This window comes from Pimephales promelas, chromosome 14 (genome assembly GCF_988280905.1).
Source record: "Pimephales promelas chromosome 14, fPimPro1.hap1.1, whole genome shotgun sequence".
Lineage (NCBI taxonomy): Eukaryota > Metazoa > Chordata > Actinopteri > Cypriniformes > Leuciscidae > Pimephales > Pimephales promelas.
Genome location: NC_142782.1, coordinates 35,860,918 through 35,888,471, shown reverse-complemented (window position 1 = coordinate 35,888,471; position 27,554 = coordinate 35,860,918). Strand labels below are relative to the sequence as shown.

The 27,554-nt window shown below is 44.2% G+C and overlaps 1 protein-coding gene across 3 annotated transcripts in view; it reads left to right on the top strand.

Moving 5' to 3' along the window:
• The window catches only part of sema6a (sema domain, transmembrane domain (TM), and cytoplasmic domain, (semaphorin) 6A), a 63,948-nt gene that overhangs the window by 1,401 nt on the left and 34,993 nt on the right, over nucleotides 1–27,554 (top strand). For all 3 annotated transcript variants that reach the window (XM_089119950.1, XM_089119949.1, XM_089119948.1), the window contains exons 2-3: nucleotides 21,242–21,362; nucleotides 23,678–23,795. In XM_089119950.1, coding sequence (XP_088976076.1) covers nucleotides 21,263–21,362; nucleotides 23,678–23,795 — 218 coding nt within the window. In that variant the 5' untranslated portion in view covers nucleotides 21,242–21,262. The remainder of the gene's footprint in view (nucleotides 1–21,241; nucleotides 21,363–23,677; nucleotides 23,796–27,554) is intronic.

Here is a 27,554-nt window from a genome sequence, read left to right as displayed (position 1 = left end):
GCTTGTACTTGTATATTTAAGTTCAGTAATTTCACTTAAATGACAATTAATAGGTAACCTTCATTGCCATTTAAGTGAAATTACTGAACTTAAATATACAAGTACAAGCTCGATAAAAATGATCATTTTAGAAGAAAATTTCAAATGGCACTTAGAGGCTTTTGCATCTGAACTCTTCATATATCTGATATACATTTTAGATTAAATAATGGAGTTAAGCACCTACATTAAAATGACATGAAAAGTTACATTTTTTATATTCTAATAATATAAATATGAGTATGTTTGGTCAGCGCATAATAACAGCAGAACTCGATCTGAGGAAATATACACACAAATAATGATCAATAATGCATTTCCATTAAAAATATTTCAGTAAATCAATTAGAAATACTGTTTGGTCAGTGGAAAAGATTGAGAAAAACGTCTTTGAAATGTATTTTATAATATTTGATTTATTTATTCAAAAACTGCTAAATGAGTGTTAGCACTGTGACGCACATCCGTATCTCATATTCTCCTAATGTCTCGTACCGTTAAACATGGATGAATATGAATATGCAGATGAGGATATAGAGGTGTTGTCAGCTCAGAGATGGTGATTTCGGGAGTCAGCTTTATTTATACAGCGCTTTTAACAATAGGAGAATAATACACATGTGTTTCTAGAAGAGAATATCGTCATCGTCCACCTGAAGATTGATCAAAACTATTGTTGAATAATTAAATGTCCTGAACTACACAAGCCAAAGCCACGGCAGTGAACACACTCTTCCTGTGGGTTATAGAGGATCTGCCGGACACGCCTCTATCAGTCGGGATATTTGTTGGCGTACGTACACTCTAAAACATTGGGTAAAATATGGACAAACCCAGCCATTGGGTTACATTTTTAAATTACATTTTTAACCCAATGGCTGGGTTTGTATATTAAAATATTAAAAACGAAAAAAATATTAAACTTATTTTTAAATAAAAGGTTAAAATATTAAAAAGGTTAAAATATTAAAACAACCCAGCAACACTTTGAGTGAGGATCCTACTCTCTAAAAAATGCTGGGTTGTTTTAACCCAACTTTGGGTTAAATATGGACAAACCCAGCCATTGGGTTAATATTTTTAATTACATTTTTTAACCCAACGTTTGGGTTTGTCCATATTTGACCCAAAGTTGGGTTAAAACAACTGAGTGTACACACAGTTTTACAATGACACACCTGTATCGTTTCAACTGGTTTATTTTCAGTGAAGACCCCTCATACACTCCTAACACAGCTGAGTTGTTTCAACCCAATTTTGGGGAAATATGGACAAACCCAAACGGTGGGTTAAAATATTACTAGAAAATGTAACCCAATGGCTGGGTTAGTCCATATTTGTTTTGGGTTGAAACAACCCAGCATTTTTTTGGTCCGCGATCAGGGAAGGGTTGAACAGTGTGTGTGTGTGTGTGTGTGTGTGTGTGTGTGTGTGTGATGACGGCGGGGGGTTTAGTGTGTTCTGATGGGACTGTAATGAGGGGAATCTGACCAACACAAAGCCGAGGACCGAGCGCGACTGATGGCTGTTGGTCACACCAGCGAGTGTGTGTGTGTGTTTACTCTCTCTCAGTCAAGGCCAGGAGGATCCGCTCAGCCTGAATTATTAATGAATTGCACTCAATTATGTTAAAGGAGCGCAGTGTAAATCACGGCTCAGGAACGCTGGATCTCCTCATCCATGATTCACTCGCATGTGTAATGCATGAGCTCACACACACATCGGGAATCCAGCGTTTAAGTGGATTATAGTGCAAGTGTGTTTGAAGCTGGAAAACGTCGTTCTACATGATTATTATTTCAGCGTTCCTTCGATTTCTAGGGTTTGATTGTTGAAGCTCCTGTTAGAAAACCCCGTTTAACTTTAGTTTATATTCGTTCTCATGAACTCACTTCTGCAGCGTCTATTACTCGTACTTCACCGTTACTGACGCATTTCTGTTTGAACATTAGTTAATGCTCCGTGACCTCTGGTTAATGCATGCTGTACGAGTATATCAGCTCATGCAGGAACTATTGCCAGTACATGAGGCCGTATTGTAAAGTGTGTGTTATGTGTGTTTGTTGATGTTATTAATAAGAGTGTGTTAGTTGATGTGTGTACTGGTCTGAGACTCAGGGGTGTCGGGGAGAGTGACAGAGGTCGTGTCGTCGGGTCATCATCACCATGTTCATGATCTCTCACACACACACACACACACTCTCGGCTCCGGCGGTCAGGGTGCGGAGACACCAGATCAATGAGAGTCTGAGCTGAGATGATGAAACACTGGAAACACTGAGAAGATGAGGACACTTGAGTGTGTGTTTGAGTGAGTGTGTGTGAGTGTGTGTGTGTGTGCATGATGGTAATATCCAAATCCTTTTCCTTGTGAGGAACACAGGTTATAAATTATACAGAATGAGGTTGTTTTGAAAATGTAAAAACGTACAAGTTGTGTGTGATGGGTAGGTTTTGGGGTCGGGTTAGTGTGTGTGTGTGTGTTTCGGCAAGTTTTCCACATGCTGGTACATGAGAGAGAGAGAGAGAGGGACAGTGCATGTGTCTCGTCCCCAGGCCTGGTGTTTGGCTCTGCCTCTCTCATCTATTAATCATGGCGACTGCTTTCTTATTCTGTTGCCATAGTTTCAGGCTGAAACACTGCTGGTGTGTGTGTGTGTGTGTGTGTGTGTGTGTGTGTGTGTGTGTGTGTGTGTGTGTGTGAGGGGCCACGGGACGTTACACACCAGCAGAGCAGCTTAAAGGAGCCAGAGCTTCAGCGCTGGACAATAATGTACAGACACACACTGATTAAAGCTCGTCTGTGGGAAAACACGAGGACAATATCTGTCGAGTTACTGACATTTCCTTTAACTCTAAAACACAAGGCATAATTCATAACTCCAGCGAAACACCTGTGAGAAAGAGATCTTCAACTAAACGTGATCGTCGACTGGTTCTCGTGTTCAAACCCGTGTCTTTAATACATTAACTAGTGTATTTCTACATCAGTGAGTTAATAGAAATGTCCACAGTGCATTAACTAATGTTAACAGAGACATCTTGTTTTTAATAATGTATTATTGGACTCATTTTGCATTTTCTGTGAAGCTGCTTTGAAACGATGTGTATTGTGAAAAGCGCTATAGAAATAAATGTGAACTGAATTGAATTAGTAAATGTTGAGATTAACTAAGAAAGCTATTGTGAGTTCATGTTAACTAATATGTTTAACGAATGTTAAGAAACTGAACCTTGTGGGAATTGAACAGTATTTCAGAAGCGGTTTCTTTTAATCTCCTTTGTGTTTGTCATGAGGAGTAATCGAGCGTTGTAACGTGATTATGCTTAATAGCCATTTAAAAAAGCGTTGAGGGCAGGAGATATCGCTAGAAACGTGCAGACGAGGTAGAAGATCCATCTCACATTACGAGCTCTTGTTTATGACCTGCTTCTCCTGGATAGTGGTTTGCATGTTCACCGGGACAACGGGTTTGTTCTATAGGTATGAGTTATCAGAGTATCAGTGTGTGTGATAACTCGAGTTATCAGTGTATCGGTGTGTGTGTGTGTGTGTGTGATCAGCTCTTTAACACTGCCCGCAGATCCTCTCCTCGCTCTTCTTCTTCTTCTGGGTATTTTTAGGCAGACGCTTTAATCATGAGAGATATTCTCTGTGTGAATGCAGACGTGATTCAGTGTGTGTGTGTGTGTGTGTGTGTGTGTGTGTGACCCGAGCTGCTGAACTACAGGCGTATGAATGAAACACTCCGTTCATGAGATCATCTGTGACCAGAACAACATTCAAACATCATCTGTGCGTCAACTAGACAATCCCAAATATCCCGAGCTTTTCATCAAGATAGGAAAACATTATTTCTGAATGTTCAGAACATTGTGTTTTAAAAATGTTTGCAAAGGTTGTTACATTGTATCATTGTAAAAGAATGATAGAATGACACAATGTAACCTTTGCAAACATTTTTAAAACATGTTACATTGTATCATTGTATCAAATGTTAATTTTGAATGTTCTGAAACAAGTAACATTTAAAAAACTTTAAATAGAACGTTTCAGAAAACCGTTCCATGAATGATGTATAAATAATGTGTTTGCTCTAACGTTTCGAAAACATTATTAAAGGCCAGATAACTTTGAACGTGTGTGTTATTAACGTCACTGGGAGAGATCTGCGGATGTTCTGTTGAAGCTAAAGCCGTTCCTGCGCAGTAAAGCGAGAGTCCGTCGGATTCGCAGTTACACGAACGCCTCATGTTCTCTAAACGAATGGCTCATGTTCTCGAAACGAATGCCTCATGTACTCTAAGCGAACGGCTCATGTTCTCTAAACGAACGCCTCATGTTCTCTAAACGAACGCCTCATGTTCTCTAAACGAACGCCTCATGTTCTCTAAACGAACGTCTCATGTTCTCTAAACGAACGCCTCATGTTCTCTAAACGAACACCTCATGTTCTCTAAGCGAACGGCTCATGTTCTCTAAACGAATGCCTCATGTTCTCTAAACGAACGGCTCATGTTCTCTAAACGAACGCCTCATGTTCTCTAAACGAACGTCTCATGTTCTCTAAACGAACGCCTCATGTTCTCTAAACGAACGCCTCATGTACTCTAAGCGAACGGCTCATGTTCTCTAAACGAATGCCTCATGTTCTCTAAACGAACGGCTCATGTTCTCTAAACGAACGCCTCATGTTCTCTAAACGAACGTCTCATGTTCTCTAAACGAACGCCTCATGTTCTCTAAACGAACGGCTCATGTTCTCGAAACGAACGCCTCATGTACTCTAAGCAAACGGCTCATGTTCTCTAAACGAACGCCTCATGTTCTCTAAACGAACGGCTCATGTTCTCTAAACGAACGCCTCATGTTCTCTAAACGAACGTCTCATGTTCTCTAAACGAACGCCTCATGTTCTCTAAACGAACGCCTCATGTTCTCTAAACGAACGCCTCATGTTCTCTAACCGAACGCCTCATGTTCTCTAAACGAACGGCTCATGTTCTCTAAACGAACGCCTTTAAACAAACGCCTCATGTTCTTTAAACGAACGCCTTATGTTCTCTAAACGAACGCCTCTAAACGAACGCATCATGTTCTCTAAACGAACGCCTCTAAACGAACGCCTCATGTTCTCTAAACGAACGCCTCATGTTCTCTAAACGAACGCCTCATGTTCTCTAAACGAACGCTTCATGTTCTCTAACCGAACGCCTCATGTTGTCTAAACAAACGCCTCATGTTCTCTAACCGAACGCCTCATGTTCTCTAAACGAACGCTTCACGTTCTCTAACCGAACGCCTCATGTTCTCTAACCGAACGCCTCATGTTCTCTAAACGAACGCTTCCTGTTCTCTAACCGAACGCCTCATGTTCTCTAACCGAACGCCTCATGTTCTCTAACCGAACGCCTCATGTTCTTTAACCGAACGCCTCATGTTGTCTAAACGAACGCCTCTAAACGAACGCCTCATGTTCTCTAAACGAACGCCTCTAAACGAACGCCTCATGTTCTCTAAACGAACGCCTCTAAACGAACGCCTCATGTTCTCTAAACGAACGCCTCATGTTCTCTAAACGAACGCCTCTAAACGAACGCCTCTAAACGAACGCCTCATGTTCTCTAAACGAACGCCTCTAAACGAACGCCTCATGTTCTCTAAACGAACGCCTCATGTTCTCTAAACGAACGCCTTTAAACGAACACCTCATGTTCTCTAAACGAACGCCTCATGTTCTCTAAACGAACGCCTCATGTCCTCTAAACGAACGCCTTTAAACCAACACCTCATGTTCTCTAAACGAACGCCTCGTGTTCTCTAAACGAACGCCTCTAAATGAATGCCTCATGTTCTCTAAACGAACGCCTCATGTTCTCTAACAGAACGCCTAATGTTCTCTAAACGAACGCCTCTAAACGAACGCCTCATGTTCTCTAAACGAACGCCTCTAAACGAACGCCTCATGTTCTCTAAACGAACGTCTCTAACCGAACGCCTCATGTTCTCTAACAGAACGCCTCATGTTCTCTAACAGAACGCCTCATGTTCTCTAACAGAACGCCTCATGTTCTCTAAACGAACGCCTCTAAACGAACGCCTCATGTTCTCTAACCGAACGCCTCTAAACGAACGCCTCATGTTCTCTAACAGAACGCCTCATGTTCTCTAAACGAACGCCTCTAACAGAACGCCTCATGTTCTCTAAACGAACGCCTCTAACAGAACGCCTCATGTTCTCTAAACGAACGCCTCTAAACGAACGCCTCATGTTCTCTAAACGAACGCCTCATGTTCTCTAACCGAACGCCTCATGTTCTCTAACCGAACGCCTCATGTTCTCTAAACGAACGCCTCATGTTCTCTAACAGAACGCCTCATGTTCTCTGAACGAACGCCTCATGTTCTCTAACAGAACGCCTCATGTTGTCTAAACGAACGCCTCTAAACGAACGCCTCATGTTCTCTAAACGAACGCCTCTAAACGAACGCCTCATGTTCTCTAACAGAACGCCTCATGTTCTCTAAACGAACGCCTCATGTTCTCTAAACGAACGCCTCATGTTCTCTAAACGAACGCCTCTAAACGAACGCCTCATGTTCTCTAAACGAACGCCTCTAAACGAACGCCTCATGTTCTCTAAATGAACTTCTCTAAACGAACGCCTCATGTTCTCTAAACGAACGCCTCTAAACGAACGCCTCATGTTCTCTAAATGAACTTCTCTAAACGAACGCCTCATGTTCTCCCGCAGATGCTCATCTGAAGGACTTTATGGAGGATTAGCGGCCGCGTATCAGTTCATGTAATCTCAGTGATTTGTTTGCGTATGTTTTGTGATGAAGCTTTTCCTGCCGCCACAGAGCATGTAAACACTCGCACAATAACCGCTGTGTGTCTGCAGCCGCTCCACATAAGAACAGATTACAGACATGTGTCCCGAACACACTCGAGCACGAGCCGTGCCGTGTTCCCTCCGTCAGACACACTGATCACTCAGGGGACGACTCGGGCTCGGCTTGTTTAGTTGGGGACATTTAATATTCAGCAATATTATTGATCTCGTTCTCTCCAGAGCGGCTGTATATATATATATATGAACTAAATTAATAACTTAAGCATCACTGAACTGACTATTGTCTTCTGGAAACACTGTTGCATTATTGTCCTGTTATCTGTGTGAAGCTGCTGTGACACACACTCTGCGCTGTATAAATAAAGGTGAGTTGAGCTGACAGCCTTTCCTTCTTCAGATCTGTGTTACACGTGTGTTTCCCATGAGGCTTTTCTTCACAGACGTGTCTCTGTTTCTGCCTGACGATCATCTGTTCTTCATCAACTGCAGCTGTGTGTTCCTGCACACACACACACACACACAGAAGGACGTTCGCTGTCAGATTATCCCTAAATAAGCTGTTGTTTTCACTGGCGTTCAGCTTCAGGAACTCCTGTTTCTGCTCGATCAGAGGAACCCGTCGTCAGCACACGCCGCTCATCCATCTTGTGTCGTTCAGGCCAGTGTCTCGGCTAATTCAAGGTTTTCAGCAACTGTCTCCAGATCTGCGCATGAGACTGACCTACATACACCTGCGTTCGAGCTAGCGGCGCGGGTTTGGAGACGCTAACACAAACAGCGCCTCATCAGCAAATAAAACCGTGTCTCTGGAGCGAGAAACACAATGGCTGCATTCATCGCTGTGTTCCTCAAGAATGGTTTGGACAAGCGTGTGGTTTGTTTGTAAATGGACACAGTGGATGTTGTGCGACAGAGTTCACGTCGTGTCACTGAGTTTGCTCTTTTATCCACACAACGATTGCTTTAACGAGTCCACTTGATTTGATATTACAGCACTAGCATCTGGTTCTGATCTCAACATTAGGCGCTTTCACTACACACTCGTTCCAGAGGAGCTGTTATCCACATTAGTATACAGAGATCTGTTAGCAGAGGAGACTGTGTCCGTTACGTATTCCAGAAATGCACATATACAAAATCACAGAGAGCCAAAAATGTATAAATTAAACAATGTAATAATTTAAGGCAAAAACAATGAGACAAATGATTATGACATTTAGTGTTTAACCGTTTAAAGATGGCATGAAATGATTTTCTAAATGCATATTATCGACCTTTTGTAAACAATTATTCCATGCATGTTTTGTTTAAAAATATTTGACCTAATTATAAAACGCTCAGATTCTCCAATCATTATTGTTTAAGCTCCGCCCCTGTAAGCACGCTCATCTGCATATACCCACTGCCACGCCCACATCTCAACATCTGTTATACTCGAATCTACGTCACAATACTGAAGAAAAGATCTGTCTCCACTTTTATAAAAACAATTTATAAAATAATAAATTGTACACTGTTAAATGTCCGAGCGAAACGAAGCAAAATATAGATCTAAATCTGGGGAGCGATATGTTTTTCTAGGATGGTAGAGGAAGACTCATAAATGCTATTAACCCCAGTGACGGGAAGGTTTAGGGACGGGGGTTGGGGTAGCTCATATATTTATACAGTAATGTAACGTTAAGTCAACGGCGTTCATAAACACGCTGAAAAGCGATTATGCGTGTTGATAGCACGCCAAAAATGGAAATATGATTTGGCGTGTCATACATACGCCATTTCATGAGATCGGTCTGCCTAAAGAATAGTTACACTTATATAGTTTGTGGTCATGAAATGAATGGGAAACAAATTTCCAAGTGGAAGCGTTTGGAACTGCACACAAACAAAATCTGACTGAAAGCTATAACATGTTTTATATATGCAGCTGTGGCCAGAAGATGTAGATCAGATGGAGATGGAGATCAGATGTAGATCAGACGGAGATCAGATGGAGATCAGATGGAGATGTAGATCAGATGTAGATCAGACGGAGATTAGATGGAGATCAGATGGAGATCAGATGGAGATCAGATGGAGATGTAGATCAGATGTAGATCAGACGGAGATTAGATGGAGATCAGATGGAGATCAGATGGAGATGGAGATCAGATGGAGATGGAGATCAGATGTAGATCAGATGGAGATGTAGATCAGATGTAGATCAGACGGAGATCAGATGGAGATCAGATGGAGATGTAGATCAGATGTAGATCAGATGGAGATTAGATGGAGATCAGATGGAGATCAGATGGAGATCAGATGGAGATCAGATGTAGATCAGACGGAGATTAGATGGAGATCAGATGGAGATCAGATGGAGATCAGATGTAGATCAGACGGAGATTAGATGGAGATCAGATGGAGATCAGATGGAGATCAGATGGAGATCAGATGGAGATCAGATGGGGATGAAGATCAGATGTAGATTAGAAGTGTTGTTTCTGTGCTGTGATATTTCAGATGACGTGTGTGTGTGTGTGTGTGATGCTGTTCTCCAGTGATCTCTGAGGATCCCCACGCTGGTTCTCCAGTAACTCTCTCTCTCTCTCTCTCTCCTGACGTTTCTCTGTGCGCCTCCGCGGTTTTCATATGCTAATCGCTCCAGACCGTTTTTCCCAGGTTACTGTAATGAAAAGATCCGTTCATCGTCCGGGCGTCCGTATGGAATGTGACAGTGTGTCAAATAAACTGGGCTTAATTGAGGCTGGTCTAACGAGCGGTTCGCTTCACTGGCGCTGCTGGGTAATGTGGGAGCCGTTGTTTAATGGTTAAACGGGGAACAAGAGCTCGATTCATGTGGAACTTCCCATTCTGGGACACACGGCATGTCAGGAACAATCATCGCATAGAGTCAACAATACAGTACTAGAGCTGGAGTGTGTGTGCGTGTGTGTGTTGAGATCAGATTTAGTTACAGGACTGTGAGAGTTTGGCATTTGGCAGGAAAACTTTGACACTAAACTGAATTAGCTGATTTCTGTACTCTGAAGAAATGCTGATTACAGATTTTGTGTGTGTGTGAGAATGTGTGTTTGTGTGTGCGTGTGTGTGAGAATGTGTGTGTGTGTGTGTGTGTGAGAAAGTTTAGACAAAACATGTGACCCCGAGGCCACAGGAAGTCTCTGTCTGGTCTTTTGTCTTCAGACTGATAATCAAACTCAAGACCTTCAGAGCCATCGGTTCTTGTTTGGGTTAAACACACACTCGTTCTCCTGACGCAGTTTGTCTCTCACACACACACACACACACACACACACACACACACACACACACACCAGCGGTGGAACTCGTGTTCTAGATCAGGAGAACATGACATGAAAGCGCAGCAGAACACACACCAGTGTAATGGAGGGAATCGTTGCGTGTTTCCCAGCAACCGGCACATTCTCACACACACACTAGTGCAGGTCAAAGGTCACGGAGACGGAGGTCAGTCAGCACAGGATTATGAATATGATGAACTGTATTTCATTAGAAGACATTATTCATATCCGTTGTGTGGAATTGTCCTGTATTGAATGGGAATAATAGCTGATCCTCAGGTTATGGGCGTCCCAGTGATGGTCCATCATCTGGAGATCTGGGAATACTGGTTTATTAGGTGTCGGCGGGGGGAACTGGAAATCGACTCATTCTCCATCAAGAAAACCGTGGATTAATAAAGCGTTTGCACATCTACGGCCAGACGTTACAGCTGAAGCGAGGTTGAGTTGTGTGAGTTTTCTTCTTATTATTCGTTTTATGGTTAGTTTTGTAAAAGATAAATGAGTAATGTAATGTACAGTATATAGTCGTCAACATTTGAAGTGGATCGAAAGCTTTCATCAGTTGAACATGAACTCTGACGAACTTATTTGTTGACGACTGTATGTCGCGCACAGATGCGTCTCGGGTCCGGACTCTGGCACGGATTGATTTAGTGTGATTTGGAACTCAGTAGTACCGACGTAATTTGGTCAGTGCAGTGCATGCTGGGAGTGTGTGTCCCGGAGAGCATGCTGGGAGTGTGTGGGGCTCTGCTAATTGCCGGTCCTGGTTTAGACTGGTTTAACTGGTTCTCAGTGTGTTCTGGACAAAGACGTCAGTGTGAATCCCGTAAGAAAGAGACAAAGAGCTCCGGGTCCCCGTTACGGATGAGCCCCAACACACACACACACACACACACTCTGTGACCCACATGCTCATCCGAGTGTGAAGAGCCTTTATTGCTCCTGGAGCGCATCAGGTGTTCAGGACTGAGAGTGTGTGTGTGTGTGTGTGTTTAGAGGGAAAGTTCAGTCAAAACATCCACACTATTCACTCTCACACTGAAGATGTTCAGCTGTACAGTGACCGTCAGTGTGTTCTCTCACAGAAGAAAAAGGTGTGTGTGTGTTCATGTTTTTCTGGAGACTTAACCTGAACGCACACAGACACATGGGGACTAAAGTGAGGGCTCATGGGTAAACAGAACACACTTCTGAATTATTATTTTAAATGTGTGTGTGTGTGTGTGTGTGTGTGTGTGTGTGTGTGATAGGCAGGGTTAGGGGACAGAATATAAAGATAGTAAACCTGACATGAGTGTGTGTGTGTGTGTGTGTGTGGGATCTGTCAGTCACTAGATTGTCGTCATGATGAAGGGTTTTGCATCTCAGATGTGTTGTGTTGTGGAGTAGTCACAGAGTGAGTGTGTGATGTCTCAGATGTGTTGTGTTGTGTAGGAGTCAGTGGTGTGGGATGTGACGAGTGAATTCAACAGGAACACTGACGCTTTTAGAAGCATTAGATCAGCGTTACACAGATCACATGACCGACACCAGATCACATGACTGACTCCAGATCACATGACCGACACCAGATCACATGACCGACTCCAGATCACATGACCGACACCAGATCACATGACCGACACCAGATCACATGACCGACTCCAGATCACATGACCGACACCAGATCACATGACCGACTCCAGATCACATGACCGACACCAGATCACATGACCGACTCCAGATCACATGACCGACACCAGATCACATGACCGACTCCAGATCACATGACCGACACCAGATCACATGACCGACTCCAGATCACATGACCGACACCAGATCACATGACCGACTCCAGATCACATGATCGACTCCAGATCACATGACTGACACCAGATCACATGACCGACTCCAGATCACATGACCGACTCCAGATCACATGACCGACACCAGATCACATGACCGACTCCAGATCACATGACCGACTCCAGATCACATGATCGACTCCAGATCACATGACCGACACCAGATCACATGACCGACACCAGATCACATGACCGACACCAGATCACATGACCGACTCCAGATCACATGACCGACTCCAGATCACATGACCGACTCCAGATCACATGACCGACTCCAGATCACATGACCGACTCCAGATCACATGACCGACTCCAGATCACATGACCGACTCCAGATCACATGACCGACTCCAGATCACATGACCGACACCAGATCACATGACCGACTCCAGATCACATGACCGACTCCAGATCACATGACCGACTCCAGATCACATGACCGACTCCAGATCATTCTCCAGTGAGGATTGACCCATGAGCGTTCCCGACTCACAGTGATGTAATGAGTCGTGATCAGCTGCTGTTCTCTTACGGTTTGGCAGGTGTTCGTAAACTCATGTCACGTCATTTTAATTATCTAAAGAACCTTTTTAAAGAGGATCTATTGTGTTTTCCTCATCTTCATCTCCTCAGTGTGTGATGTTGAAGCTCCAGTTTCTCCTCTACATTCTTGAGTTTCTCCCAGGAACGAACACGTCACAATATTCCTCATTATTATAATTCATGCGCAGAATAAAGGGGCGGGGCCTGGTTGAGTTAGTCAGTAGTGTGTTAAACTGGTGGTTATGGAAAGGGGCGGGGCATTTCCCATACACACTCGAAGTGCTCGACCAATCACAACACACTGCTCCAGCTGACCAATCAGAGCACAGTGTGGTTTTTAGGAGGAGGGGCTTCATAGAGACAGGAAGTAAACCGAGCGTTACTGACAGACTGGGAAGAGAGGAGCTGCAACAATGGAGAATATGAGGAGAATAATCAACATTCGAGCAGGAGAACCTGTTCTAGTCGAGCCTGAACATCATCACGACTGTGACTGTAATGTGAGTGCAGCCGAAGCGCGCTGTGAGTCCCAGTGCTAATGGGAATGCTGACGGATTCATGGCTTTAATCCCGTTGAGGGAAATAAAGGAGCAGCGCTGGAGGGGCGTCTGTTCCCTCCGATAGAGACACTATAATCTGCAGCGCTGGGATTTACCCACACACACACACACACACACACACGCTCTCTGTGGGTCTCATAAGTTCACTCGTCGCTGGAGGTGTCATGTGACCGATAGTGTCCTAGCTTCCTGTGTGTCCTCATGTGTTTCCTGCTAAGAGGAAAACACGGCAAACCAGTGTGATGAGGAAACACTTGCGTTCATAAAGCAGCGTTTCCATCCCACGTGTTCAAGAAAACACTGTAAAAAAATCTGGTACATTTACCGTATAAAAAAATTCTGTGGTGGCCAGAAATTTTATGTAAACAATACGGTAGCAACATTTTAGGTTTCACAGATGATTTAACATCCCAAAACGGTAAATTTAAATATACGGTTAGATCTATCAAGGTTATTCACAATATATTGTACAGAAACTTTCGGTTAATTGGCGACCAATTAACAGTTTTTCACCGTAGCATTTTTAACGATAAAATCACAATCATTTTTTTACAGTAAATAGTTTCTGCAATCGGGCTCTTTTTCCCTCCATCATAAACGAGTGTGTGTGTCGCGTCAGTCGTGTGCTCTGGCGTCCGCATGGAGTCTCAGCGTTCCTGTGTTTAGCATTAGCTGTGACTGAGCAGAGCGACTCGGATGTGCTAATGCTAACGAGGTCACGTGTGTTTTCATGAACCCGCGACTGTAATATCTCATAACTCCACCCGGCTGTTAACACACGAGTCCAGTCCGAGCTGCTGTGGTTTCTGGAGAGTGTGTTTTTATGCTCGTGTCTTCATTGTTCCTGAAGGAAATAACGTTGATGATCCGCGCCGGATTCATTAGCTGAGGGGATCTGCGATCTCATTCCTCAGATGATATTTCAGTATTATTCAGATATTCCTGTATTGATGAAGAGCTCCAAATGTCCCTTTGGCGGGAACGCTTATTTATTTCCCCATTTAAGGAGTGTATTTCACATGTTCTTTTTCTTTCGTTTTTAAAGTTTTGGTAATTTTGTTGTTCTTTCATTTTTATGAGACATTTATTTATTTTTATTTAATTTCAGTTCAGGTTTAGACGTATCCATAGCAACCGTCAGTGAGGGATTGTGTCGTCTGGAGGCTCCGCTTATCTCGGAGAATGACCCGTTCGGTCAACGATGATAAACGACGTGGACGAAAGCGCCTGAATGAGGGGATAATGGACGGCAGATTGTGTCCGCGGCTCATTTGAGGAGTTTAATAGCTGGAGCTCCACTGGGAAAAAAAGCATTTATTCCGGAAATTAAACACACGTTTGTCTCCTGAAAACACATGGATGATCATTTGTACATCAGTTTAGTTTTATATCCAGTTTTGGTCCCATATTGTTACTGTAGTCACTGGATGAAGAAGATTTGGCTGGAATATGGCACAGTTTACTTTATTTTGCTCTCCTCACTTACACAAATCAACTATAGTGTCCTGATCACACTAGTGGAACATATCAACATCATATCTGGAGTCTGAATCATGTGCGGTCTTCACATCAGTTCCTGTTAAAAACATTCCCCCTGGATGTGTGTGTCGATGTGTGTGTTGGAGCTCGATTATAAACGGTGAAGGCGATCAGTGAGTTTGAGCGACGAGTAAATGAGGACAGAATGAAGCGAGTCTTTAACACTGAGTATCAGCTGTGGCGTGTGTGTGTGTGTGTGTGTGTTTAGAGGATGCTGGATTCTGGAAGGTTTATAATGAACGTTCCCCTGCCGCTGATGTGATAACAGCTCTTTGTTCCGCTCTTCACACACACACACACACACACACACACACCCCAGGCCTCCGCATGATTCTTCACGGTGAGCTGATGCTCATTTCTCCGTCAGGAATCCTCAAGGGCCGCTTTAAAGTCACAACTTCCACTTTGCGATATGAGAATGCAGTTTGTGAGCGTAAGCTGCTTTAGCGCTGCTGTTTATTTTGCAGCGTTGAGGCTTTTATCTGAGGGATTATAATCCTCGCAGCGCAGAGATGCTGATGACAGCTCTGAGTCTCTTTGTGTCTGAGCGTCTGCCACGGTTAAAGACATTCCAGCACATCAACACCTCAGAACCTTAGAACCTCAGAACGTCTAGACATCTAGAACCTCTGGACATCTAGAACCTCTGAACCTCAGAACGTCTAGACATCTAGAACCTCTGGACCTCAGAACCTCTGGACATCTAGAACCTCAGAACGTCTAGACATCTAGAACCTCTGAACTTCTGGACCTCAGAACGTCTAGACATCTAGAACCTCAGAACCTCTGGACATCTAGAACCTCTGGACCTCAGAAGCTCAGAACCTCTGGACTTCTGAACACCTAGAACCTCTGGACCTCAGAAGCTCAGAACCTCTGGACTTCTGAACACCTAGAACCTCTGGACTTCTGGACCTCTGAACCTCTTAAACTGTCCTGCAAGTGTTCTTCAGCTGATGATTTCTGCTCGTGTATGTTCTGCTGTAATTGTGATAAAGCTGCTTGTTTTCAAACTTTAGTTTTATTAACAGAAACTGTTTCAATGGAGGTTTAAGAACAGCTCGGTCTTCAATAAATCATCAGTGTTGTCGTGGCTTTATCATCGTGTTCCCTCGACTAGAACCCAACAGGATTTTCCCTCGGGCTTTTTTTGGATTACTGCAGAAAATAAGTCCAACAAACATTCATGGATTTCCATAAAGGATTCTTCCTCATCTCTTTGTGCATCATGATAATCTCCTGAGCCTGAAGCTGCTGTAAACTAGCTCTCACTTTAAGAGAGTGATTATAACGAGTCGTGAGCCGAGTGGTGCTTCTGTATTAAGTTTGCCTACCTCGATCGCTCCTCATCATCAGATCTTTGAGGATGACTGAACTCATCTGTGTGTCCTGAGCTCGTTTGATTCTTAAATGATTTCTGTCTCTGTAAGTTGATTGGTTCTTCTCTAAGCACTTTGAATAATGAGTGTGTATCAGGAACACGAATAATGATTCCTGCTATGGTTGTTGTTTTCTCTCTCTCTCTCTCTCTCTCTCTCTCTCTCTCTCTCACGTCACTTTCTATATTCTCCACATGAGCACCTCAAATTAGCAGCAATTATTCTAAGTGTAAAATTAAATTACAGGCTGATGAAGGAGCGGATCTGCTCCGTAAACTCTGTATTCGGCTCACGTAACACAACAATTGAGTTTGGAAGCTTTCCTCCGGTGAGACGGTGACTGAGCGTGACCTTTGACAGAAACACAGACCCGTGATCTATGATGCAGACGCTAAATTAATGAGAAGTCTCCATTAGAAAAATGACATGACACAGCTGATATCAGGAGCGTCTCATCATCACAAACGCTTCTGACGCGGGAGAGAAATGAGATATCGAACAGCCGTCGCTGGAGATCCTGCGGGAGAAAGACAACACGCGATAAAGCTCCGGGGGAATTTTAGTGTCGTTGAGATGCTATTAGAGTTATTTTAAAGAGGTAATGTTTATTACTTTAATGTTCCTTGAGGTTCACTTATAATGATAAAGTTTTTTGCACAAATGTAAATGCGGAAAAAACCTCGTTCTGAGCCTCTGTCTGAAATGATGAGTTTTAACACACTGCTCTGATTGGCTGACGTCACTGCATAGTGTCAACACGTCACAAACCACCTTGTAACCAATCAGATCAGCGAGTGATCGCCAACCAGTGGATCTCTGAGTGAGTGGGTGGAGGCGGGGCTCATTTGTATATTCATAGAACCGCGCATACTAAATGAGGCGAGGGTGTCGAGTTACATTCAAGATATTTTAAGACATGGGTTAATTTTTACTTTCAACGGAAAAAAACTTTTGTAATTTTGGTGATCAAAGATGAGTTGGATAAAGTAATTGTCCGAGTAACTCGTCAAGCCGATTTGATCATTGTGTCGTGACCCCTTTAATAGTTTTGAGTTTTTATATATTTTTCATTTGTTTTTGTTCTGGTTATAAATGCTTATTGCACGTTCGAACAGGGAACGTTCTGTCATGGATCTCAAAGTTATGAACAAACGTTCTTCCAGGAACATTAATAGAACGGAAATGTTACTGGTTTCAGAGAACATTCAAAAGAAACGTTCCCATTATTTGCTATAATTTTACATGAACATTTTATTTCAAGTAACGAGTGTCTGACGGGGCTGTGTTTCCGTCTGAGGATCGGCATGTCTGTTTGATTGGTGATGTGTTTCAGGTGTGTGTGTGTGTGTGTGTGTGTGTGTGTTGTTCTCGTCCGCTGAGCTGCTGATTACAGAAGATTACCTCAGATGAGGGTTAGTGACTGAGAACGGGTCTTTAAAGCATCGGATCCAATTAAGCAGAGCTGGCCCAGAGTCGAGGACCGCGATCGGCTTCTGCCGTTTCACACACACTTCCGAACCCTGCGTTTGTGAGAGTGTGTGTTTGTGTGCAGATGATTCTGCTCGTCTGCTTCTGATTCAGGGGCGTAGCTACATGGTGGCCAGGGGGGGCCACGGCCACCATTGGTCAAGGCTCGGCCCCCCTGCCGGCCCCCCCTCCCAACCTCACGGGAAAATAAATTTAATAATAATAAAAAATACAAACTCCAGTAACGGTCTAAAAAGGAAGCTAAAATGTATTTTTTAATCAAGTCATTGATTTGTCACTTACGCTACATATTACGCTCCATATTAGCAACATGTTGGGTCACGCCCCCATCAACAGTGCGAGACATAACGTGCCTGCATTCTGACACCGCTTAATGAAGACTAGCAGCTAATCACTGGATATACCACTGTAACTAACAGGTGTGTAAGTTGGTGATACTTGAAAGCATAACATTAATTGAAATGATAAGATCATATTAGTTATCTTCTGACTCAGTTTAATGTGTAAGAATGTGTCGTCGACATAGAGTGAGTTTAGTTAAGCAGCGCTGCTGCTGTTATTTTTGCAAACTTGTATGATTATCTGGCTGGCTAGCGCTAGACAGTTAGCTTAAGTCAATTCCAATTGTGTCACTTAGGGTACAGGCACTAACTGAAGCGTTCCGTTCACGACGACACGTAAAATCCCTTTTAGACTAATCTGGTCTATTTTTTTCCCTTCAAACGCACGCGCTGGCGCCGCAATCACGTCTAGTGTAGCTAACTTCCATTGATTATAGTGGAAGCTATACTCTTAGGAAAAAGGGTTCTATCATATATAGGGTTCTTTACTCAAAGGACATTTTATGCTAAAAAAGGTTCAATAATGAGAAGAAAGAACCCTTTTGGCTCAAAGGTTTTTTAAAGGCTATTATTCATTCATATATTACATTATTCTGCAACATTTGTAGGTGTTATTAAATTATTGTTTATTAAACTGTTGTAGTAACTTAATATCACATTTTAATCATGCAGATTTTTGGAGCATAAAAAGTGAAATGGCACTCTTCGTCTGATAGTAATTAATCACATTTTTTAACCACCATATGTTGAATTTTTTGATCATTCACATGCATTGCATTTTAGGGGTTCCAAATACGTAACGCTTTAGAACCTTTTAAGGTTCTATATTGAACCTTTTCTTCTAAGAGTGTAATCTAGTAACTATTATTAACTAACAAGAAACTCTGATTAACAAACTAATAGCGCATAGATTAAGTGTTACTACTTCTGTGGGAATTACTAATTATTTGGATTCGTATTATAAAGTGAAGATCATTGGAACTAACTAATAATTACTCAAGTGTTACTAAAGACATTTTCTAAAAGTATACTAAAGTTCACCAAAAATCTCAAACAGTTGCACAAATTATGACTAGATCATGTAGTAACACTTGAGTCATTACTAGTTAGTTCCAATGATCTTCACTTTATAATACAGATCCATTAGTAAGTAATAGCTCACAGATGAAAGTGTTACTAGATACTTCTGTGGGAATTACTAATTATTTGGTTCCGTATTATAAAGTGAATATCATTGGAACTAACTAGTAATTACTCAAGTGTTACTACATGATCTAGTCATGATTTTTGCAACCGTTGTAACCTGTTGTGTTATCACAAATGAAATTGGATGTTGCACTTAAAATGCAATGGTTTACCTAAATAAATTATTGCCTAATATGACAATTCATATTGCGTCTTTCTGTCATTTGCACTAAAAACATCCCTGTCTCATGTTAAGGTCCCTAACCCCTCACATAATGATGACACATTGCACTCGCACATTTATCAGTTAGACATTATTAGTGTCATAAGGGAGTTCAATCCATTGTTTATGGCCTGACGAGCCGCGCGTGAGTTTTAGTAATAGTAGTTTTTGACAATCAAGTGCCACCCCAAATAAAAGACTGGCACAGGCTGGCCCCCCCAGAAATAATGTCCTGGCTACGCCCCTGTTCTGATTGTCAGGAATGGAGAAGGTTGTGTAACGCTGTCGTCGTTCTCCTTCACCAGTGTGTGTGTGTGTGTGTGTGTGTGTGTGTGTTATTCAGCAGCTCGTGATGAAGAAAAGAGGGATTGTTTGTGCGTTCGGCCCTTTTCTAGTAAAATCTGTCTCCCAGAAGTCCTGGTCCGTGTTCATTAACACGAGTGTGTGTTTCTCCGTCCATCATTCACTGGCGCTTCAATTACAGCTTTAATTCATTACAGGCCTGACACTCCTCCGCTGTCAATCATCTCTCTGGACACTGAGTGTGTGTGTGTGTTCGTTTAGTTTAATCTGATGTTGTGGTGTTTGAACACATTATTGCAATATTTTCATCTTGCCATATAAAGAGTTGTGTTTGCTACAATCAAACCGTTTACATGCGTGACCGTGAAGTTCCTCGTATATCGAGAGATTCGCTTCTGGAACAGGAACACATGTGGGCGGGGCTTGATCCTGTCTGTGGGGAACTGATTGGATGGTTGTGGTCTGCTATTGGCTGATCTCGTGTGAGTGACAGGTTGCCCCGCCCACATCATCAGAGATGCTGAAGAGGAACTGATTCCGATTCAACATTATTAAAATGTGCACTGATTAATCATTGATGATGAACTCTGCAATATTCTATAACAAATCAGAATTCATGATGACATTTGTGTACAAAAGTCTGACCTTTTGTCAGTGTGATTAAATCATGAGTCGAGAGATCAGTCTTCACACTGGTGCATTGTGGGATACAGTGTGTCATGCAGGATGAATGCAGAAATCTACGCACTTACAAGACATGAAAAGCACTGAATTCTTTAGAACAGTGAATGCATGAACTCGACGTCAGTCGCTCTGGAGGAAAGCGTGTGTGTGTGTGTGTGTGTGTGTGTGCAGCTGCGTATCATCACTCGCTTTTTCTTCCATGCGAACAGAAGTGCAGCAGAATCTGTGATTTGTGGAGTAATTTGTTGCTCACGGAAACTTTGGCGCCGTCAGAGGTCAGAGGTCGGTGTGTAAATCAGAGCCACTGTAATGAAGATTGCTTTTCCCTGCTGCGCAATCTCTGATTGGCTGAGAACCGTGTCAGCAGTTTCTTACCCATGATGCTCAGCGTTGCGATCGATCTGTCAACCTCCTCCTGCAGTTCCTCCACTGGCCACTAGAGGCGCTGCAGCACAACATGCCCAACGTTACAGCAGGATAAACATGTTGAAGTGGTCTTGGTCTGTACCGCTAATGTTGTCCTTCATGGCGACTGTGAGGAGGGGGTGATGGATTTTTTATAACTCATCCGTTTAAATTATATTAAGCTTTAACGTTCTGCATAATTAAGGGCGTGGCCACTTGAGTGACAGGTGAATTTCCTCTGATGTCACTACTAGCCGTTTATCTGCTAGCGTTAGCGTCACGTCACCTCAGCTAATCCGCCTCGCTGCACATTGTCGTTTATCCGCGAGTGACGTGCTAACAATATGGTGACGGCCGGCTCCGCCCACTTTGGGCTTCACTACGGGTGATGTCACACACACTTACAGTCTACGGCTTCACCTGAACATGTGATGTGTTATCCTGATGGGCTTTCTAGTCTATGGATCTGATGCATATTCCTCTAAGCCAGTTAAAGTGAGCTGTGTGTGTGTGTGTGTGTGTGTGTGTGTCCTCCGCAGGCTGAAGTTCAGAGGTCAAACATGCGGTCTCAGGCCCTGTTGCTGTATTTCTCCGTTCTTCACACGGCAGGAGCCGCTTTCCCAGAAGACACCGAGCCCATCAGTGTGTCACACGCCAACTGTGAGTCTCCTCCTCTCCTCCTCTCTCCTCCTCTCTCCTCTCCTCCTCTCCTCCTCTCTCCTCTCCTCCTCCTCTCCTCCTCCTCTCTCCTCCTCTCTCCTCTCTCCTCGTCTCCTCCTCTCTCCTCTCCTCCTCCTCTCTCCTCCTCTCTCCTCCTCTCTCCTCTCCTCCTCCTCTCTCCTCCTCTCTCCTCTCTTCTCTCTCCTCCTCTCTCCTCTCTCCTCCTCTCTCCTCTCCTCCTCTCTCCTCTCTCCTCCTCTCCTCCTCTCTCCTCTCTCCTCCTCTCTCCTCCTCTCTCCTCTCTTTTCTCTCCTCTCTCCTCCTCTCTCCTCTCCTCCTCTCTCCTCTCTCCTCCTCTCTCCTCTCTCCTCCTCTCTCCTCCTCTCTCCTCTCCTCCTCTCTCCTCCTCTCTCCTCTCTCCTCCTCTCTCCTCTCTCCTCCTCTCTCCTCTCTCCTCCTCTCTCCTCCTCTCCTCCTCTCTCCTCCTCTCTCCTCTCTCCTCCTCTCTTCTCCTCTCCTCCTCTCTCCTCCTCTCTACTCTCTCCTCTCTTCTCCTCTCTCCTCCTCTCTCCTCTCTCCTCCTCTCCTCCTCTCTCCTCCTCTCTCCTCTCTCCTCTCTCCTCCTCTCTACTCTCTTCTCTCTTCTCCTCTCTCCTCCTCTCTCCTCTCTCCTCCTCTCCTCCTCTCTCCTCCTCTCTCCTCTCTCCTCGTCTCCTCCTCTCTCCTCTCTCCTCCTCTCTCCTCCTCTCTCCTCTCTCCTCGTCTCCTCCTCTCTCCTCCTCTCCTCCTCTCTCCTCCTCTCTCCTCGTCTCCTCCTCTCTCCTCTCTCCTCCTCTCTCCTCCTCTCTCCTCTCTCCTCGTCTCCTCCTCTCTCCTCCTCTCCTCCTCTCTCCTCCTCTCCTCTTCTCTCCTCCTCTCTCCTCTCTCCTCGTCTCCTCCTCTCTCCTCTCTCCTCCTCTCTCCTCCTCTCTCCTCTCTCCTCGTCTCCTCCTCTCTCCTCTCTCCTCCTCTCTCCTCTCTCCTCCTCTCCTCCTCTCTCCTCTCTCCTCCTCTCTCCTCCTCTCTCCTCTCTTCTCTCTCCTCTCTCCTCCTCTCTCCTCTCCTCCTCTCTCCTCCTCTCTCCTCTCTCCTCTCTCCTCTCTCCTCCTCTCTCCTCTCTCCTCCTCTCTCCTCTCCTCCTCTCTCCTCCTCTCTCCTCTCTCCTCCTCTCTCCTCTCTCCTCCTCTCTCCTCCTCTCTCCTCCTCTCCTCCTCTCTCCTCCTCTCTCCTCCTCTCCTCCTCTCTCCTCTCTCCTCCTCTCTACTCTCTCCTCTCTTCTCCTCTCTCCTCCTCTCTCCTCTCTCCTCCTCTCCTCCTCTCTCCTCCTCTCTCCTCTCTCCTCTCTCCTCCTCTCTACTCTCTCCTCTCTTCTCCTCTCTCCTCCTCTCTCCTCTCTCCTCCTCTCCTCCTCTCTCCTCCTCTCTCCTCTCTCCTCGTCTCCTCTCTCCTCCTCTCTCCTCTCTCCTCGTCTCCTCCTCTCTCCTCCTCTCCTCCTCTTTCCTCCTCTTCTCCTCCTCCTCTCTCCTCCTCTCTCCTCCTCCTCTCCTCCTCCTCTCTCCTCCTCTTAGAAACTGTAAGTGTTTTCGAGCAGAGGCTGTGAGACTGAGAGATCTTTTGTTTTGCCTGTCAGGGTGAAGATCTGAATGCTTCACACACACACGCACACAAACAAGCACACACACGCTCACACACACACGCACTAACACACACACACACACACACTATCATGCACACACACACTCTCACGTGTTATTTTGAAGGGGGGTTTGCATGGACGTGATGTGATGGGATCTCCACTATCCCTCAGGAACATCATTTAGTGTGATTTACGAACACAACATCAAACATTTCAGCTTTTAACTTTAATTCTCAATCAAATCGCAGCGTTTTTTCCAGCTCTCTTAAAAATAAATCTCCTTTATCGGCATCGATGGTTTCATGAAGAAGCTTTTACATCCACCGAACCTTTCAGCGCATAAAAGCTTCTCTATAGTGGAAAAAGATTATTCAGATTATAGAAATCTCGTCTGTGACATCATCAGTGTAAAGAAAACACCCTTTAATATCCTCTATTGGTGAGAGTGCCGCTAGTTTCTCTGCAAAATGAAAAAAAAAAATCAAACCAAAGCATTATTAAATTTAGAGGCATGTCATGTGACCATTAATGAACATCAGGGAACATGTGATTATGATAATGAATGTAATATTTGAGTTATAGGCTCTTTAATGAACTGATCATCAAATTCAACATTGACATTCCTCTTTTTCTCCGTCAGATACCAAACAATATCCAGCGTTCGTGGGCCACAAGCCGGGCCGGAACAACACGCAGCGCCACCGCCTGGACATCCAGCTGATCGTGCTCATGAACCGCACGCTGTACGTCGCTGCCAGGTGAGTGCGCGGACGGATCCGCTAGCAGACACGGCTGCCTGGAGACGGCCCAGAGCGTCGGCATGGTAACCGGTGGTCGCTCCAGTAGCAGCATACGGACATTAGCGAACACGTTCACACGCTACGACCTCTTCGTGCTAACCGACGTCTGTTCATGAAGTTTTACGTTGGTGTTATCATAACAGGGCCGTCTAGGTTACAGTTCAGTGGATAGTGTTAGTTTGAGAACATGTCTACAGTCTGTCTCTGATGTGAATCACAACAAATAATCATAATATATCTTTATTCATTTAATAATCCTTTAGCTGTAAATGATCTCAAGTCTTCTCATGATGAACATGCTTGTTTGATTTGGTCAGAGATTAAAGATGTCACCTGATCCGCCCACACGTCCTCCACCAATGAGAACGCTGTCTCTCTTTGGTTGGTTTAGACTCCGCCCACTCATCCTCCACGAATGAGAACCCTCTCTCTCTTTAATTGGTTTGTTTAGACTCCACCCACTCGTCCTCCACCAATGGGAATGCTGTCTTTCTCTTTGATTGGTTGGTTTAGACTCCGCCCACTCGTCCTCCACCAATGAGAACGCTGTCTATCTCTTTGATTGGTTGGTTTAGACTCCGCCCACTCGCCCTCCACCAATAAGAATGCTGTCTATCTCTTTGATTGGTTGGTTTAGACTCCGCCCACTCGTCCTCCACCAATGAGAATGCTGTCTATCTCTTTGATTAGTTGGTTTAGACTCCGCCCACTCGCCCTCCACCAATGAGAATGCTGTCTATCTCTTTGATTAGTTGGTTTAGACTCCGCCCACTCGTCCTCCACCAATGAGAACGCTGTCTATCTCTTTGATTGGTTGGTTTAGACTCCACCCACTCGCCCTCCACCAATGAGAACGCTGTCTATCTCTTTGATTGGTTGGTTTAGACTCCACCCACTCGCCCTCCACCAATGAGAACGCTGTCTATCTCTTTGATTGGTTGGTTTAGACTCCGCCCACTCGTCCTCCACCAATGAGAATGCTGTCTATCTCTTTGATTGGTTGGTTTAGACTCCGCCCACTTGTCCTCCACCAATGAGAATGCTGTCTATCTCTTTGATTGGTTGGTTTAGACTCCGCCCACACGTCCTCCACCAATGAGAATGCTGTCTATCTCTTTGATTGGTTTGTTTAGACTCCTCCCACTCGTCCTCCACCAATGAGAATGCTGTCTATCTCTTTGATTGGTTGGTTTAGACTCCACCCACTCGTCCTCCACCAATGAGAATGCTGTCTATCTCTTTGATTGGTTGGTTTAGACTCCGCCCACTCATCCTCCACCAATGAGAATGCTGTCTATCTCTTTGATTGGTTTGTTTAGACTCCGCCCACTCGTCCTCCACCAATGAGAACGACGGTGTTTCTGTTTCAGTTCAGGTCTCAAACACAGTCACTGATCAGGTATCGGTGTAGAGCTGCGGATCCTCTCGATATGATGTGTTTAGTTCATGATTTTAGTCTCAGATACTGTGTTCAGCTTGAACACACACACACACACATATACATACACTCTCACTCTCTCTCTCTCTCTCATACACACACAGCTGAGCATTAAGCTGGTGTTAGTGTCTCAGTATGTGCATGCGGGACATTGTCCACATTCCTCAGTGGTCGGCCCCGGCACCACAGAAACCCGAACCCCCGCATGAGCCCCTGAGGGCCCGTCATGGGAACCGAGACCCTGGGGCCGCCACTGACCCCAGAACAGCTGAGAAACAGCAGAAAGTTCTGGAGAAGCCGTGTGTGTGTGTGTGTGTCGCTCGGTACACACATGATGAAGGGGCGGGGCTACAGCAGAGGGGGAGGCGGGCTTGTGTGGATTGACAGGTGTGAGACGCATACTAATGAGCGCCTTTCTCTGCGAACAGAGAGTGAGAGAGTTTGACAAAAGGCCACCAGATGGACGTTCTCCCGCATTCCTGCACACAAAGAGCCTCTGTTGAGGCCAGCACCCGTCGGACCTGCTCTCAGATCAGCTTCTGCTGCAGATATGCTCTTTTAGATCTGATGGATTACGTATTTGCTTTGCTTAACAGACCCGAACTCGCTTCTGTACGGTGGTGTTCCAGATGATTGTCTGCATGTTTGCGTTACAGTGTGTGCGATCAAACATCACAACTCGATTAAATCTCCTTATCGTTCTCCTGATGCAGAACCAGCAGCCGTTTAACCTTCACATGGCAGGCAAAAATTACACAGAATTCATTTTATATTTCAATGAATGTACTATATTTTATTTCGATAATTTTTAAAATGTCTTTTTGGATTTTTAGGGGATTTTATGGTACTAAATTATACTCATGCAGTATTTATAATCTATTTATTCACGTTTGAAAATTACGCATAGACCTGAAAATTCATTTCCAGCTTAAACTGGTAAATCTAGAACGCTTTAGAGGACAGACTGAAGTTTGACCTCTTCTCAAACACGACTCTATCAGCAGATTATTGCTGACGTAAACAAAGTTAAAAAAAGTGAACTTTACAAAAAGTTACAGAATTTTTTGTTTATTATTATGAAAAGTTGTCAATTTTTATATGAAATATATATTTTCAAAAACATGTTTTTCTCTAAAACTATGATAAATCGCAGCCGTAAGTCTCCACAAGTGTGTGTTCCGCATGTGAGCCGATCTCTCGGTAAACGAGCGTTCAGTGTGTGTGTGTGTGTGTGTTTGTGTGTGTGTGTGTGTGTGTGTGTGTTCGGCTGCAGTTCCACACGCTTCCACTAGAGGAAACTCTCATTCATTTCCAGTGCGGCGTTTCTGACGCGAGGAGCACACGTGTGTGACTGTCCATATCAGGACCATCAAACCTGTTCAGATCATGTCCATGATTTATGTGTGTGTGTGTGTGTGTGTGTGTGTTCATACAGCATATTCTGAGGAAGAAAAGATAAATAAATAAAAAACAAATGTAAAATGTTTCGGTTAAGAATAATGGAAGAGCACCAGAGAGGCTTCTGTGGTCACACACACGTGTCCGTCGCGGCCCCTGTGATCGTGTGTGTGTGTGTGTGTGTGTGAGGAGCTGATACATGCTCTCAGATCTGACCGGCGCTCGTCGTGTGAACGGAGGCCGTAAATCTGTGGGAACGAGACACACGAGTGCTTAAAGTTAATGATGCGGATGCTCATCTATTAGCGCTGTTTAACTCGCTGACAGTCACATGACCAGAGCTCTGACGCGCGGGACTCGCCGTACAGGTTCAGGTCCGGATATTATATCGTATTTTTATGATGAACAAGCAAAATTACAGCTGAACCCAACTGCTATAAACACATAATGTAAATCCAGCGTTTAATGTTGTTTATGTGTGTATGTGATGTGTTTAATCCGCTTTAACACACACCGTGTGTGCGTTGATAAGTGGACAGCATTGCTGAAACTGCAGTGAACCAAAGACAGTCTCAAAAACACGCTTTGAAATCGCTGGTGTTTCTGACGGCACAAACCACCTTGTAACCAATCAGATCAACGTGTGTGAGTCAACCAGAGTGAGTGAGTGGAGGCGGGGCTCATCTGCATATTCATACAATACTATGTGCATACTAGCACATACTAAATGCGGTGTCGAGTTACAGTCAAGATATTTTAAGGCATGAAGAATTTTTTTCAAAGATGAGTTTTAAGGGATACAATTAGTGACTCCAAGGTATAAATACAAATCAATAAAACAATTAAAAGTCCAAGCTCACATAATAATAACCATCATTATT